General features: G+C 37.7%; 1 protein-coding gene across 3 annotated transcripts in view; it reads right to left on the bottom strand.

Annotated features, from left to right (window-relative positions):
- The window catches only part of MYCBP2 (MYC binding protein 2, E3 ubiquitin protein ligase), a 173,446-nt gene that overhangs the window by 117,702 nt on the left and 37,310 nt on the right, over positions 1-18,434 (bottom strand). Inside the window, exons 17-19 of one of the 3 annotated variants that reach the window (XM_026849212.1) lie at positions 14,484-14,591; positions 4,835-4,954; positions 4,302-4,383 (exon numbers count right to left, since the gene is read on the bottom strand). In XM_026849212.1, the coding sequence (XP_026705013.1) occupies positions 4,302-4,383; positions 4,835-4,954; positions 14,484-14,591 (310 nt within the window). Of the gene's footprint in view, positions 1-2,363; positions 2,474-4,301; positions 4,384-4,834; positions 4,955-14,483; positions 14,592-18,434 lie in introns of those variants that run through there. The other 2 variants (XM_026849204.1, XM_026849219.1) reach the window with 2 other exon arrangements.

The raw sequence follows: 18,434 nt of genomic DNA on the forward strand, positions 1-18,434 counted from the left end.
TTTGCCAACTGAATTTATCAGAAATGTTATCCAAATGCTGCGTATGATACCCTCTTGGCAACATCAGAGCAAAACCAGACAAGCAACATGTAGAGAGATGTAATATGTTATCCTCTTAAATAGCTTTTTATTAAGATCACCCAGTCTTTGGAATGGCCAACTACATTGTCTTAACTAAAGAAATTAAGAGGAAAAAGCTTATGAAACTTAACTACCTAAAAAAGTAAAATCACAGAAAAATAAATTTTCACTTCATAAAAAGAGGAGGGATGTGGAAAAATACAGTAAACCAGTGTGTTTGATGCATATGGATTTTAAAACCTGTGATACTAATTGAGTATTTCCTTATCCCTCTGAAACTTGACAAATAGCTCAGCAGAGACACTTAAAAGAGTTCGAGAAACTTTCTGGGCAAAGTTTTGATAACCAGGGTTTCTCCATTTGAATGGGAGAAAGCAAGAAGTATTCTTCTGGGATGGAGTTGAAAGACACATTGATGTCAAGCTGCCAGATTCTTTGGTCTCTGGACATGACACAGGTACTTGACAAGAATCAATAACAAAAGACCAACCTCAACTATACAGAAAGTAACTTGAGATCCCTTGGGAAAATGTAAGGGTGCTGAATGAAAAGCAGCAGATATACATGCATCAGCTAACTCTGGATCCTACAGAAGCTCCAAATGCATTTTGGCTGTCCACACCGAAACCTTCTTCCACCCTGAAGAGTAAAGCATTTCTGGGAGCAGATGTGGTCTTTGAAAACCCTGACTGCATTAGCTGTTCAAGAGTCGCTGTCCATTGTACTTCTCCAGCCAACAGCTGGCTGCCATCTCCAGTAAGTCCCTTGGGGCAGCTGGCCGTGGTACTGTAAATTCACGTTCACCATAAGCTGTTACCGTGTAGTGTGTCAGAAGAAACCCATAGTAACTTCTGCCAACTGCAGTCAGAGTTGGACAGTATGGAGTTAAAAAGAAAATGGAGATTCTTAAATTTTGGAGGTAACTGGAAGTTTGGTGAAAAGATGAAATAAGACATGCACTCCACCACTGAAGTAAAATAATCAGACAATGCACCTAGAAACACAATCCTATCAGTGATGATGGAACACATTTCTTTCCTGAAGATATTAATAGGATATAGTCTCTACACTTTGTCTTCAAATAGAATATTGCTGACTGTCCATGGAAGGTCTGCTCAGTTTTCGTCTGTGTTGTAGCTGAACCATTGAAAGCAAAATTATATCAGGATTGTCTTACTTCAGTAGTTCCATTTCCGGAGCTTGACTGCCAGATCACATGCTTGTTAATGTAGTGCTGCAGTCAATAGTTTGTACAAGAAATATCCTGGAGTTTTATGTCCCAGCTTCCTGAGAGAAGCATCAGCAACAAACAGGCCCTGGCTTACCTGAATACAAGACATGCTATTTTTCACCAAGACTAGATACTGCAAAGCATTTCTTGCTTCTAATGAGTTTCTATCCACCAGCATCTAATCTGAGGAGAATATAAGCAGAGACTGACAAATCCTTCATGTAGTGAATAGCTCATCAGCATCTGCCACTGTGAATTATACAACAGAAAGCCTACGCAGACTAGTTTAATGGTGCCGGCACACTGATACAGAATGGTCTCCGTGGAACCAGTTCACCTGTGTTTTTAAGCGGTCCATCTGTGAATGGCTGAAGTCTTTTCTGGAGAAAAAAGTAAAACCACCTTGCTCCTCCACACCACTTCAGTTCTATTAATGGTTTCTGGAGAATCACATCATCCTGTTCATCTGCCCTTTTTTTGTTTGTTTGGGTTTTTTGTTTGTTTTTTGTTTACTTGTGTACAAAAAAAATAGTCTGAAGTCCTTCTAAGGCATGTAATATGTCTCATTCCTACTAAAATAAGAGGAAGAATTTGTGGTGTTTACCATAGGCTAATAGACAAGTCCTGAATCCCCTTAAGGAAAAAGACATGTCTGGACAGCTGCACAGAATTCAAAATAGTTAAGCATTTTCAACACTTTTAAAAATATAGTCTTACTACTAAATCTTTGCAAGACAGAAGTCTCTGAAAGGGTAAGTCATCAATCACTGCCCAGGAACTTCCATTGTTGCTTCATGTGGCAATGAAGATGGTTCCCTCAGATGAAAATGAGAGTTCCTGAATTTTCCATGACAGTTCTTGTTTTCAGTGGCCCCCATATTTAGATATACTAGCCAGACTGCCTAAATATTACTTCTTTTGTTTTTCTCCCATATCTCTCTCTCTTTCCTGGAAACACAGTAGAGTATCAGTTCCTGGATTGAGAAGATGATGGTCTTCCTGAGGTCAATACAGGCAATGTGACACACTGCATGACTGACATACCACTGACCTGGCTGGAGCTGGCCATCTGAGCACCACTGCGTCCCAACTGAGGTGGAACTCTGCATAAGGATTCCCTGTTTCCTTCTCTGAATCCCTTACTGTGAGGACAGAGGAGAGATCTCTACTTAAAGCTGGAAAAAGAAGTACATCAATGAGGAAATTATCATTTGAATGATGGCGCTAAACAGCAATATAGAAAGAACTATAGCCAGTTCTCATGCACAGAACATATTCCTAATTTCTTCCAAGGCTTTTTTCAGACACTGTCTAGGGTCTGTTGTAGAATGATTCAAAGATCAGCTCCAAGTTGCTTGTACCTCATCAGTTTCTAGGCCTGGTCAAGCACTATCCTTTGGCACACGATGTTTCATGTATCTTCTAGGATCTTATTTGGAACTACATTTGGTCTCCATCCAGTTTCTGTCTAAGTAAGCAACAGATGTAGGGTTTAGTATCTGAAATTCTGACAGATACAGCAGATAGCTTTGATGCCTTCAGAAAAGCCAAGCGATTTCATCGAAGTTGGAAATAGGAGACAGTAAGTTACCAGTACAAATGCCACTGCTGTTTGTACCTCTTCAGTCTTTAAGACAGAAACAGGCCTTATTCTAGTAGTGACTTGAACTGCCAGCTAAAGCAGCTGCAGCTTGGAACAACTATCCAAGAATTTCCAGGTATGAAAAACAGAGTACTTATCTATGATATGGCTTTACCATAGGCAGAAACAGACTGCATGCACCAGTCCAATGCAAACTGAGCAGGGGTAACAGTTTAGAGACTACCATTAGGCACAGCAGTCAATACAAAGTATGCTTCCAGTAAACTTTCTTCCTTTCCCCTCCCTCTTTTGTTTAGTGAATCCAATGAAAGTTTTAAGATGATGAAGATTTCTTCAGAAACTTGACTAAAGAAATGATTTGGAAGTCTCCAAAGAGATTAGGAGGACAGATGTTCAGTAATTCTCATCTCACTGCTACAAGAGAAATGACAGAACTGAAGACACATCACGGATGCTCCACTCTGTTTGTCTTTTACATAAGGATATTGGGCATTACTGGACATACACAAAGCCTCAACAACTCCTACTATTCAAAATCTCCTGTCTTATGTGTTATATTGTATATGTACATGCCCAAAGAACAACACTATTACATTTCCTTTTATTGCAGAACACTGATTTTTTACTTTAGTAAGTAGGTAAGATACTAAGGATGAGATACTAAGGGTGAGATTGAGCTTTGTATTAAACACCTGTATTAACTTATCTATGTTCTCACAGTAGTCAAGGGACATCTAGCCCATAAAGTTTACAGAGCTACTGAGCATACCTAAAGTAGATAAGTAGTGGGTGGTTAGTCAAATAACTCTCCCAATTATGTTGACTTCTCTATTTCCACTGACCGCAAAGAAAGCACACATCATTCTCATGCTGACATACAAAATAAGTGTCTACAAAATGCTGCTGAGAGCCAAGCTTAGTGACTTAAGTTTGGAGATTAATATTAAACAAAAATGAGATTTTTATCATAAATGAACTACTGTCAATGGTGTAATAGATACAGGTTAATCTAGGTTTCTATGTGAATTATTGCATATGTAGTACTTCACAGAAATAATGAAATCTTAATTAGATATGTCATTATCTCATATATATAGGGAGAATTGAAAAGACAGAAGCATTTCAAACTCAATTATCAAAGTTACATTAATAACAATGCACAGAAGCCTTCACGTATTAAAGAAATTACTTATATGGTACAACAGTACAGTTAGTGTATGCATATACAGGGGTTTATAGGGAATAAGTGCAGAACAAGAGCTTATCAACTTTATTTGGACAATGTGTGAGTTTGCACACTTAGAAGGTACAGAGAAACAGAAATTTAGCCACCTTTTGTGCAGCAGTACAGCAATACACAATCATGTCCTTTAATTACCAGCTCACCTGGAATTAACATCACCATGTCCAAGTTGCCCATGCTGTCCATATCCAAACGTGTAAACATCACCATTCTCCATCAAAACCACTGCAAAACAAAAAAAGAGGATATTCTTCTGGCATAGGCACATGTTAACATGACACTGCACTGCTACTGGTTAGCTTTTCTGAGCAACACAGTTAATGATCCCTACTGAAACATTAAGAGATCTATACAGGATTCCACAACCAATCACAGCTAGCACCTCCATGGAAGGCTAGAGCTGTGCCATGCAGATGTCTTCAAATGGCTCAAAATTGCTTAAAAGCTCTGATGTGACTCACTATGATACTTATAATACTTTTCACTGTTGAAGGACAGCGTAGTAAGCTACAAAATGATACTGCAACCTTTTCAACCTTTAACACTACCATGTACATCCTTATTAAAAATTAAACACAGAGGTGTGAAAACACATGATGGCATTAAAAACAAAACAAAACAAAAAAAACCCACAAAAATTCTATGCAATAATTAACATTGATATATGTGGTTTTACCTGAATGGTGAAATCCACAACTGACTTGCACAGCTCGCAGCTCACAGTCAAAGCGGACAGCCCCTGGTGGATAGGTTGTGATTTTGCTTGCATCCTTCTCACCTCTTTCTCCACTTCCGTCTATAAACAAAATTTAGAATTATATCTCATGTCTTCTAAAAGAGTTCTATTAGAAGAATGAACAGAACAAGAACAGTAACTCCCCACCCCGCCACTTGTAATGTAGGAGAAAGAACTTGCAAAACAGTAAGAGGCAGCTCAAAATGTGGCATCAAAGTAGATGTGAAAGATGACAGAAACTCTACTTCTAAACAACAAAGTTACACACTGGAAAATATCATATCCTCTAAAGCAGAAACTTACAAAATGCAGACAAAGTTGACCAGCAAAACAGTAAATTCAAACAACTTCAGAAATTTTGCTTAATAATCACTTTCATTCTTCAATAAAATAGCATTATGAAGGAAAGAAAAATTATTGTAGTTAAAGTCAATAAGCATTGCCTGGTCTGCTTTTTTTCAATTGCTACTTGTTAAAGATTTTACTTGACTTCAACTTGGTCATATAGCCCTTGTTTTACATAAGTAACAATGCAGCTCATTTCTAACAACACTGACATACTCACTACCAGCATGTCTGTTCCCTGTCCCTTTTCGATGCATTTTTACACGCTGTTTCTGTGATTTCCTTTTGTAGGTGTGAAGTGCACTATTGGTTCCTAAAGTCAAACTGCCCTCACATCAGATAAAAGCACTGAAGCGAGAAATGCGTTATTTATAAACTTCTTGAAAGCCACTATCTTCTCCAGAAATCAGAATGTTTATGTCATGTAACAATTACACTGTAATTAAGCTATATGGTCACAGGGTCAACAAAGGAAGGTGGATTCATAACACGAGCAGGAAAACAACATGACAGAGAAACAGACAACATGCTCATCACCATTAAAGCATCTATACCTGTGTAGAAATCAGGTAATGAAAGTTCTAAAGAAAGTGCATTTCCACAATGAAAAATTTCATATATGACTTTAGTCACACTGCCTCTAGCATAGAGAAATGAGAATACATGAAGTGAAAAATAACTGCACAAAGGAGAGCCCACATTCTGACTGATTACTGCTCTGTTAACAAAATTGCTACAGCAAAACAATTGCTTCTCAATGTATTCAAGGTGTTGATTTAGACCTGCATTTATAATTTTTACATGTTTTCCTGAACAATCATTATGGGAAGCCCAAACTCTGAGACTTCATTATTTACTCTGTGCAGCGTACACTTACAGACTTGCAAATCTTAAAATATAATTCTGGTTTTATTCATATTGCTCAAACTTTCTTTCATTTTTATTGCATGGAAACTGCTGATGCAGTAATTTCAGTACTTTTATTACAAAAAAAACCCCTTTTATTACAGTTTTTAAAAAATCTTCCTGTTCTGAAAATAAATCTCTTTTCTAGTGCTGAGTACAGATGTTGTATGAATCTCCACATAGTTTACATCTGTAAAAGAACAATACATATAGGTATTAAGTAATGCTTTTGAAGAATCGGGTTTAATAGCACAGGTAAAATATCCCTTTGAAAGTGTGGGTGCCCATCATCAAAAAGAATTACACCCATGATAGATGTTGGATATGTGTGAAATGAACAAATGACAAAGGAATAGCCTGGCTCTCAGAATTGCCATGGAAATCTTGAAGTCTCTTCAACAGCATCAGTTTTGTACTACCAGACTACATGCACACTACAAAAAATATTTCTGGAGATCTGTCTGCAGCTTTTTTTGTATTAACAAAGCAAATACAAAGAGACAGAACAACTATTTAACAACAACAAAAAAAATCCCTGAAAATATTTTTTTTTTTTGTCCTAGTCATGTATTTCTGTCTTAACAGGCTTCTAGTATTTTAGTTAACAACTTGGCTATTACTCAAATACAGTACCCTTGGAATTTTTATGCCTACTTTTGTATTAAACTCTACATGCTAAAGTAATCAAGAGATGGTTCTACAGGCTAATATTGCCACCAAAATTATTTATTCATCAAGCACCCTGCTAAATGCTTCCCTCTTTCACCCAAGCTTTTTGGACAGAAGCAGAAAAAAGCTATTTGCTCTTGAAGTCTACCTGTAGCCCATCTCCCCTCCTCTCTCCATCATTAATTACTGTAATGAAAAATGTAAGCAAATGTAAGGTCTCCCCCTGTTAGGAATGCATAAACATATCCAGTGTGTGTCAAGGCTGCATGCACTTCCTGCAATGAAACAAACTAGACACACAGCAACCATGTCACCTATGCACAGTCATGCTAACAACATTTAGCAGAAGTTGTATTCTGGTCATGTAATAGTGGCATATCAAGTGACCAGCAGATATCTGAATAGATAACTGTGCATTTCCTGCCTCATCCTAGGCAAAACATACTGCTCTTACGTGCTTCAACAACTACTAGTAAATAGTTGAGAACTGAAGTCTTCAGCAGTTTTTTGTGAAAATTTATTTAGGTATGTGAAAGGTGGGTACAGAAAGCTTATTTGCACATCTCAAGGAAATGTAACTATGGAGAAATGCTTGCTTTTCTTCAAACAGTTGTGCACATACTCATTTCATTAGAAATAGTATCAAAACAACTGCTCCTATAAGGGAAGCACAGAAATACTACTGAAGCAGAGACTCTTCTGGTTGAATGAATGGAACCTTCTGAGCAGAGCAAGTCAGTGCTTCCAGTGTTATTCAACTGGTCTACCCCTGAACAGGATCTTCAGAGAGAAGAAAGAACCAAAGAAAAACTCCAGAGGGCTTCCTGCTGTTGACACTGAGGCTCCATCAACAACTTCCCGCTGATGGGTTTTCATCTTGACTGTCTTAAACAGTTGGGGAAGGAAAGCGATATAATTTGAAATACAACCAACAAAGATCCCCCCTGCCCTCCCCTCATTTTCCTTAGGAAATTCTCAACTCCTGAAGAAAATTTCTCCCTCTCTGAAACAGGCTCAAAACTTTTCTTGGCTGATATTACCAAGACAAAAAAAAAAAAAGTTGCTTTCCAGGAACAAAGAAAAAGATTATTCAGTCCCAATCACAAGTGAAGTCCTAAGCTATAAATGAAAGTTCTGCTAGCAAAAAAAAAATCCCACCATTGCTACAGAATCGCTTCTCAGATCATTGGCCCAGATCCAAAGAAAAACATTTTGTTAGTGTTTCCCAGCTGCAGTAACGGTGATGAAATTTCATTTCTCACTGACCTTCTTTGAGGAGGGTAAAAGCACTTTTAAAGATGTTAAATGCTTTTCTCTCCACAGCTGAAAAGCTTCAGTGGGGATGACTGGACACAAAAAAAATTCTCAGAATAACCGTCTAGATCACATCATTTGCCAACAAATCTTTATTCGGTTCAGCAGTGATTACCCAAATAAAGCATATCAGCCAAGTTACTAGTTAGTATCTGTGATGTTCAACTTTCACAGCACATTCTGAATGCTTTAATATCAACTATAGGCTTTACATATGTTACTTAAACAAATCAGCCTGTGACTGCAGCTTCTTGGCTGTCCACAACAGGCTTGAGCTGAAGTATATGTAACCACTATTATAGCTACAGTGCAGAGGGATGTTGTCTACCTTGACTTCAGTAAGACCTTTGACATCGTTTCCCACAACATTCTCCTGTCAAAATTGGCTGCTCAGGGCTTGGATGGGCACACGCTTCACTGGGTAAAAAGCTGGCTGGATGGTTGGGCCCAAAGAGTTGTGGTGAATGGAGTTAGATCTGGTTGGCAGCCAGTCACGAGTGGTGTCCCCCAGGGCTCGGTGTTGGGGCCACTCCTGTTTAACATCTTTATTGATGATCTAGACGAGGGGATCGAGTGCGCCCTCAGTCAGTTTGCAGATGACCCTAAGTTGGGTGGGAGTGTTGATCTGCTCGAGGGTAGGGAGGCTCTGCAGAGAGGCCTGGACAGGCTGGAGCCATGGGCTGAGGCCAACTGGAGGAGTTTCCATAAGGCCAAATGCCGGGGGCTGCCCTTGGGCCACAACAACCCCCAGCAGCGCTACAGGCTTGGGGAGGAGTGGCTGGAGAGCTGCCAGTCAGAGAGGGACCTGGGGGTGCTGATTGACAGCCGGCTGAACAGGAGCCAGCAGTGTGCCCAGGGGGCCAAGAAGGCCAATGGCATCCTGGCTTGTGTCAGCAATAGCGTGGCCAGCAGGGACAGGGAAGGGATCTGACCCCTGTCCTCGGCACTGGTGAGGCCGCCCCTCAATTCCTCTGTTCAGTTTTGGGCCCCTCACTACAAAAAGGACATTGAATGACTCGAGAGTGTCCAGAGAAGGGCAACGAAGCTGGTGCAGGGTCTGGAGCACAGGTCGTACGAGGAGCGGCTGAGGGAACTGGGGGTGTTTAGTCTGGAGAAGAGGAGGCTGAGGGGAGACCTCATCGCCCTCTACAGCTACCTGAAAGGAGGTTGCAGAGAGCTGGGGATGAGTCTCTTTAACCAAGTAATAAGTGATAGAACAAGAGGGAATGGCCTCAAGTTGTGCCAGGGGAAGGTTTAGACTGGATATTAGGAAGTATTTCTTTACAGAACAGGTTGTTAGGCATTGGAATGGGCTGCCCAGGGAGGTGGTGGAGTCCCCATATCTGGAGGTGTTCAAGAGTAAGGTCGACAATAACACTTAGGGATATGGTGTAGTTGGGAACTGTCAGTGTTCGGTTAATGGTTGGACTGGATGATCTTCAAGGTCTTTTCCAACCTAGATGATTCTGTGACTCTTACCTCTAGTTATGAAAATCATCCATCCTATGAGGGCAGAAAAAAATAATCCATTGGATGCTTGAGAAGTTGCTACAGATTTACTTGAGCTTATAGGGAAATTTGATATGCAGAATCACAAGTGCATAACACTTACAATAATGTGATAATAAATTTGTATTCTAGTTACAAGCTCAGTAATATCTGTGTCCTGAATTCTGTACCAGTAGTCGTTTACCTGTTCAGCTCAGCCAAAAAGTAAACACAAGAAATGAATCTACATGCCAAATAATGTATTTCATTATCTGACCTGCATGCAAGTAAAACCGCAACACTGAGGAATGGCAAAGTACATCCATCATCACTATATACTTATTTTTCTATGCTATATGAATACAAACCAAAATAAGTATATTTGACAGAGAGTATGAATTCTTAGGTATTTTCTGTGACCTGGATAACCAGACAAATTGAAATATAAGTTTTGCACGAGTAGAGATCCACCTCTAATCTCTCTCCAACAGACAACAGAAAGCAGGAAAACTACTTTCAAAACTGTCTTCTTGAATTAGGTATTCAGCTTTAATTCACAGGTGGACAAAATAACTCAAGTGTATGCCATGTTATTCTCCATAGATACCAGAAAGACCTTACAAAATGACAAGAATAGCTTTTCAAATCATTTAACAAGTATAACTTCTGGAGCAATTAAAGTGGTGGGCTTCTTTGCGAAACAAGAAAGCAGCAACAATTTCTAAACTCTGAAGAATAAATCAAAACTCCTATCAGTGCTATACTTTATTTCTTCAGCAGTTTCTTCTTCCTTTATCAACCAGTACTCGTCCTGCTTTGTTTATGATTTGCAGTAGTTCACAGGTATAAATCTCCACCTGCAGTTATTCTAACTTCTTCCAAATTCCAGACAACTTCATCTAATAAAATTTAAATCTCCAGAAAGAATTACTGAATAATGCAGAAGATAAGGGCTGGCATGAAAGATAAGAAAATCTGAACAGAGAGAACTCATAATAGCAAAAAAAATAAGTGTGTTATAAAGAAAGTAAACTTTTGTCATTAATAACTGTTATTAACAAACTAATACTTGTTGTCATGATAACACATGACAACAACTGCTGATTATGTATGTTTGTGAGGTTTGACATACTCTCACATTCTTCAGGCCTCAAATCCTGAGAAAGTTCCTGTCTGAAGTGCCTCCTCATTGATGGCAGCGTGTAGAAATCTAATGAAGTGGCTCTGAAATGTTTTTGCTGCAGCTTAAAAACCAAAAATCTGAAGCAACACATCTTCAGTTGTGTTTTCAACTTCTTCAGGAACACTTACCAGATGAAAACAAGACTATCAGACTGTGGAAACATCAAAATGGAACATATAAAGACTCCAGTATTATTTATTTTTAAGCAGTCTTAGATATAGGTTTTCATTGTCAACTTTCTCCCATGCGTGCTACAAACTACCTTACCTTTCAGACAGTGTATTTTACAGTTTAAAAGGTACAAGTGTAAATTTTATTTAAACACCTGATAATTTTGTATTAGCACTTGCAAAATGGTTGATATAGAGCTTTTTCTATCCATGCAGGTTCAGCTTCATCTAGCCCTTGTCCTTCTGAGGTTATTTGGTTTCCTATTGTTTAGAACATTTTTTTCATTGCCATTACTCCCTAATACAGGGAAAAGTTGGCATTTTTCATTGCAGAATCTTAACTGACTCAAGGAGTTCACTTTGTTTTTAACTACTACTCAGTTCATTTCTACAGTTGAGAAAATTCTACAGATTTTCATTAGTCTTTTTCACTCAGATCCCTGGTGATGAAGTCCCCAGGGATTGGAGCTGCAGACTGGGAACTCACTACCTCATTAAAGAATGACAATGAAGCACAAGATCATGCTTCTTCTTAGTGTCAAAGAACTCCACGAATACCAAGAAGGTGATACCTACTCCTTTCTATCTATATCTGTGATGGAGACACAGACATTGATCAGAAAGATTATCCTTAATATGCATTTTTTGTAATAACAAGGATCTTGACACACAGACCCTATAAATGTGAAATGAATAGATAGCAGTGGCAAGCTTTCCAGAAAATGGGTATTTTGATGAAGTTGAAGGAGTTTTCAACTGGACAATTCAACAGAATTCCACAAGTGAAAAATATGTAGGTTTGATAATATGTACAAGCACCTATCCAATATACTTTTTTAATTAGGTCATATTTGTCAGTCTTGAATAAGCAGTACACATTCAAGTTTAAGTATCGTTATCAAGAGAAGTTCTGCAGTAGCAAACAAAGCAGCATGAATAGGTACCAGCAAGTTTAGTACTGGCCTCATCAGTGCTACCAGTCAAAATAAATTTTCCTTGCCTGAAGATCTTGAAGGTCTGGTTTGTGTGAGGAGTTACAAAGACTACTTTAGGAGAAACACCTGAAGTAAGAGTGATGGTCTGGAAAGCATCACATTCAGAAGTAGGACAAAAGAATATGCTGATTTCAATGTTACAGTGTCCTTTCACTGAAGTCAACATCCTTGCCTCAGGTTGCTTGATTATTGCTTTTACATTCTCTGTATACCAAGAAGCATGTTCTTTAATATCAGGTATACTTGTTTTTGCCATGACTCCCACCTTTCCTATTACTTTGATAACAACCCACTCCCCATCAGTTTTACTTTTTCCCTTAGAAGCTCTTCCAGAAGTTAAGGGGCATTTCTAATTTCTAGAGGAATTTATGGCTGTCTTTTGTAAAGCACTCTTCTGAGGCAGAGGGGGGTCTCCAAGTTTCCTGTAAAGATGTGTGGAGGTTTGAACTCAGCCGGCAGCCAGACGGCATGTGGCCGGCCATTCACCTCCCCCTCTCCACTCTGGTAAGATAGGGGAGGGACAAAAGAAGAGAATTTGTGGTTGAATAAAAATAAAAAAATTACTAAATATAACAAGAGAACAACAGTAACAATAGTGAGTTCAGAAAGAAAATGGGTAAAATGCAGCAGTGGCTTACCGAGCGTGGTGACCACCCCCCCTTCCCCCAGCACCAATACTGCCCAACCGACCAGCGGAGAGAGAGCTGGAGAGTGAGCCCACCCACCTGGGCATGACATCACATGGCATGAAATACTCCAGTGAAAATTAACTACATCCTGGTCGAAACCAGGACAAGATGTTACAATCTTCCTTATGTGTTTAGTATGAGACACAAAGAAATAAAAGAAACTGAACATTTCCTTGCATACGGCCTTCCTCAAGGACAGATGTTCATTTCTACAGAGCATATCTGACAATATCTTTTAGCACAATACAGACCTCTTTGCATTGTTCTTACAACTCCAAGAAGCAATGTAAACCTCAAACCAACAGTAATGAATATACCTCTTGTAAGGAGATACTTGAGCTGAAGTGAGCTCTAACTACTAACACATGCTGAGAAAGTACAGATGTAGGTGGGATGAGCATACTCCTTTATGCACTCACCTATGAGGTCAGGGGCTTGCAAGGAGTACAACTAGGAGTAGTATCCAGCTCAAGAATATTGGTCACTCAAGAAAATTGTTACTCAAATGACAGCATTTATATTTTGTCTTTCAGCATCCAGTCTCTCCCAGGGAGATTATAATAGATTATTCTATTTAATCCATCAAGATTTAAAGCTCATATGATATGTTTTCCAAACAGATTGAATATGTGTTACACAAATACAAAGGACCAGATTCTGCTTTCATTTTCATAACATAACCTTAGCATGATTTAATGATCCAGTACGTCCGTAACTAGGTAGGCATGCCATCCACACACATATCCGAAAAGGCTTCAATCATATCTCAAAAGGCTTCAAACTGTCTTACACTTTATTTGCATACATGCCAAATACTATCACTAACTTCCATTAATCAACTAAAATGTCATTCTAACAATTCTTTTCATATTTAGCTATCCTTTAAAAAAAAATTGAAGCATTATGGGCCTTCAACATTTTAGGAGCTTTCTACTTAATTTGATCAGATCTGTTAATCTCCATTTTACATACTTATCCTTTATATATAAATACCTATGTACAGACACACCTATATACAGACATATACAAACTATGATGAGACAACACAGCTCATCTTTTAAGAATTCCCTTGAAATTTTTAGTAATACCTCTTCCTAAAAAAAAATAATTTTATATCTGAACAAATTACACATTTACAAATTCAACGTATAATGAATTGGCTTTCCAAACATCAGAAATATCAAAGACACCTCCTTATTTACATTCTGCAAAGCATCTAACTCAAGAATATTGTGGCATAAAACCTGCACTTTGACGTGTATTCTCCCCATTCAAAGCTAGTAAAAAAAAAATAAATTGCTGTTTAAATTATTATAAATATTTGATTTCTCAAAAAGACTAGTTAAAAGATAACATAATTATTAAAAAAATCTATGCTAGAATTAACAAGTCCGGAATCGATATGTTAAAGCAATCACCCCAGATATACAATACACAAGTTCAAAAACCAATGCAAATGCATTGCAGCAGTCTCAGTCACCAGAAGGTGTTAAAGTTTCCTACAGTAAAATTAAAGAATCTTAGGAATAAGATAGCATTAGAAATGAGGAAAGACACACAGAAAGACAAAGACAATGCATATTTCATTAAAAAAAAAAAAAGGAAAGAAAAACAAAGATGATGCAGACTACCAAACATTTACACTTAAAAAAAAAAAAAAAAAGTCAACATTTAAATGCATTTTCTTTCTCCTCAGGTAACAAGTTACTAACAGGAAGAAAGGCAGAACCCATTGTGTGCAGTTCTTTGAAAAGACAGATTCAGTGCATGGAAGAAGTGACTGGGAGGATGGGCTTATTTCCACCCTAGCCAATAAGGAAGACCAAATACCTTTGTGCTTGTCCCGTTTATGCTTTAGCTGTGCTGGATGGGGTCTGATTCTGGCTAGAGCCTGTTCTCGATGGTTCATAAAAATAGGACCAGGAAATACAAGGGGGCCTGAGGAGAAACATTTTGCACATGCATAGGAGAACTCACAAAATGGAAACAGTGTGTTAAACAAAATTCAAATTAAAAGCAATGTAAAAAAAAAAAAAATCTTGTTTTCCTAAATTCAAAAGGCCCTAAATAAAAAAAAAGTTTCCATTTCTTGATAGTAAGACCAAAATATTCTGTAAAGAAACAATAAATATCCCACAGTTTTACCTGACCTTGTAAGTACTCAACTGTACTTCAAGCAACAGAAATACAACAGACTTACACTGGAGTAAAATTTGATAGCAAATATCCATTACTGTCTTTAACAGTTAAAGAGATTATCATGCCTTGCATCCTACAGTATTACATTCAAAATACTAATCTTAAACAGTATCATATCAATGCTAAATTTAAAGAACATAACCATACAACTGTTTGTCATTACCATATTTAAAATGCAAATATATCACTCAAAGAAAAGAGCTACCCAAAACTACCTGTTTCATGATGAAAATTACTCAAATTATACCATTTTTTTCTTATCTACTTATTAAGTTTGAAATACATTTATTTTTTAAACATTTCCCATCTATGTAAAGGTCTCCAAAAGAAGATCTGTATTTGATGAAAGCAATGATATAGGTATTTAAAACTTTCTCCAGACTACTTTTTAAAATCTAGACCCAAGCAGTGCTATATGAAGTTTAATTGAGTCTGATTAAATCTGTGGTTTTCCTCTATTTTGAAGGTTAAACATGCCACCAAGAATTTCTTTGCAGGCATCTTCTTCTTCCAGAGGTCTCACATTCAATGCAAACCATGAATCAGGAGCAGCAAATTCTGCCAAATGTCACTCTTGCCATTCTATGGCTTCCCAGACCCAGTACTTACATGAACTTAAAAAAAAAAAAAAACAACAAAAAATCCCACAAAAACCCCAAATCAGGCTTTATGTCATGTCATAAACAGCTTATGTGAAACTTTGAAAACAAGTATTTCTCCTCCTTCCCCAAAATCCTTGTTACTCAACTTCCTTAGCTGAACTTTATTAACAAATTAAAGTAGGTAACTTCAGAAATGCTCACTGTCTCACGTTTCCTGCTGTCAGATCCAATCCACCAGTTCCTTCACTAATAGTAAACAGCATGGAAAGAAATTTAAGTGGAAGTTAGGCCAAAACTACCTAGCTTTAGAACCTTCAGATGAAGAAACCTCTCTTCACACACAGAAGTTCCCAAATTTTAGCATTAACTTAAATAAGAAAATGTAAAATGTTTTAAAAGTCCACTATCGTCTTTCCCCCTAACTTTGAGATTCATACATGTGTTAGCTGATAAAATAGCCCCAAACCTCATTAATCATGTATCTTTCTACACACAGCATTGATTTTTAATTTTGGTTCTATTGTACTTATCTGGACTGTCTTTATCCCAGAATAGGTCCCCCTTGTTAATTAAGAACTCATTCTGATGATCAAGGATCATAATTTGCTTCTACTTTGCCTTCATCTTGTAGATTCTTCCTTTGATTTTCTTGCTATTGCTCCCACTTTTCACAAACTCCTTTCAATTGGAGTTTCTATTAATAGCTACATTTTTGGTAAAGATTATTTTCTGCCAGGCCACTTGCTGTGTTTAATATCCTTCTTCCCATCGTTTAGACTCACATAGAAAAAAAAAAAACATGCTTCCCCTCTTTCCAAGTTGGAGGGGAGCCACTGAGGAGTAACTGAGGCAGACCAGGAAAAGGCAAGAAAGAGGAGAGAGACAAATGACAAGCAGTTTATGAAAGCTAAAAATATTTGAAGGACAGAGATACAGAGGAAAGCTGGATGAAGGACAAAACAAGGTGGGGAAAAAAAGGAAAAAGAAAAGTAATGGGACTTGCTTACTGGGAAGTTCCTAATGAAATGAAAAGCCCAAGAAATACAGAATTAGACAGGACAATACGACAAAAGTGAAACTTGGATTAGAAAAGCTGCAGTAAGGGATGCAAAGACTGCAACGAGTGCAGCTTGAAGTATGTGGATCTGAGGTATTTGTGGGTGATCAAACAGAAGTGATCTCTAGATAACTTCGGTGAAAAATTCTGAAGTTCTAGAAAATGCGTGCACAACAAACAGCCCAGAGGTAAGACACAGCCCTGAAGGTTGCCTTGGCAAGTTTAGTGCTAAGAGCAAAGAAGGCAAAAAATAAAGAGAATTTCAAGAGGACAGAAGGAAGTGAAGTACACGAGGTTGATTAAAAGAACTACAGGAGATCTGGGAGACAATGTTTAGGAAGCATAAAAGGCTGTCAACTCCAGCACAGTGCTAGCACATGGCTGCCTTTAGCTGCCAAGCCACTTGTCTGAATTACACTCCCCTAGTCAAAACTACAATTCTGTAACAGTATCTAACCTTCTGACCAAAGTAGGATTTATCTTTGTTTCTGGATATTCCTATATGCCCTAAATTCCCACCCAGTATGTAAAGATCCTGAAATCAAAATAAAGTTAAATGCAATATATCTTCATTTTATAATCATTTGCAGCTAATCCATGTAATGTAAGTCTGTCATCGTCTTTGGCTTTTTATGAGTGCTAACTCTGTAACATGATTTTATCGTGATAGGAAATATCTACATTTTTATCTACACTTTGATGCCTGCATGTTTAGTTATGTGTTGGCTAGATGTAAAGCACCTCCTCTCCCTCCAAAATAACACCACAGGAAACGAAACACTACAGCACTTCATACAGACAGCATCTGCTCTCTGCTTACATCTGAGGTTGTCTGTAAAAAGGGACCAGAGTTTAGGTATTATGAATTATTCTGGTGGAACAATTTAGCTGTGCATTAGGCACTTCCCTTATTTTGTAAAAAAATGCCTGCAGAGTATTATTTGAAAAACTCTTAAGAAGCCTCCAAAATAGATCTACATGGGGAATAACAACCTATTACTATTCTCAGCTATTTTAGTAGCTCAAGTCAGAGAGATGAAGAAAGGAGAGTCACTGGTAGACTGCAATGCTGCTATTTTTAATTAGTTGCTATACAATGCAAAATGACATTCACTCTCTTCCTTTATTTTTTACAGAATGTTTTCCCATAGCTAAATTGTGAGATTAAAACACCCTTAGCCTAGGAAACATCAAGATTAGCCTTTCTTTCTTGGTCCTGCAGGATCTAGGCCTTTCAAAATGGACTTTGTCTGGCAGTGAATAAAAAGCATAAAGGAAAAAAAAAATACTTATCCACAGAAATAATTTCATTTTCTAGTGAAGTAGAATTTATTAAATAATGCAGTGGACTACAGGAAAACTTACACAATTAATATCATCCTACAAGCACTCGCGTGCTTCTGCATTCTTGGCCATTTAAGCACTCAGGCAGAACTATCAAAGAGTTTACTACTTGATTTGAATTTATATTACACATATTTTGATTTCTTCTAGTACATTTCCAGAAACAAACACGATTTGCAACCTGTGATTACAGAAGATTGAAATCAATGATCTCAAATGGTGACTTCTACACCAGTGCACTGAATGTAGCAGGCTACCTAAAAAAATAGTACACAACCACACATCTGAAGACTGCATCATGCGGAACATACACAAGCAGTATAAATTAAGGTTGCACAGGGAAGTCATAGGTTGGATGGTCCTTTCTGTTCTAAAAATTTATTTTTGGCTTCTTGAATACTTGGAAAAGAAAAAACGCAAGTTTTTGGTGTTTGGTTTTTTAAATAATAAAATAGGGAGGCAAAACCCTAATACAGAAAAAGTTATCTAATAGGTCAAAAGGTGGTAAATTTGAAAGAAAAATATTTAAGAAAAAGAAACCGGGGACAAATGCTTAGTTTCAGTTTCACTAAAAGTAGA

This window comes from Athene cunicularia, assembly GCF_003259725.1.
Source record: "Athene cunicularia isolate RWA chromosome 1 unlocalized genomic scaffold, athCun1 chr1_part1, whole genome shotgun sequence".
NCBI lineage: Eukaryota > Metazoa > Chordata > Aves > Strigiformes > Strigidae > Athene > Athene cunicularia.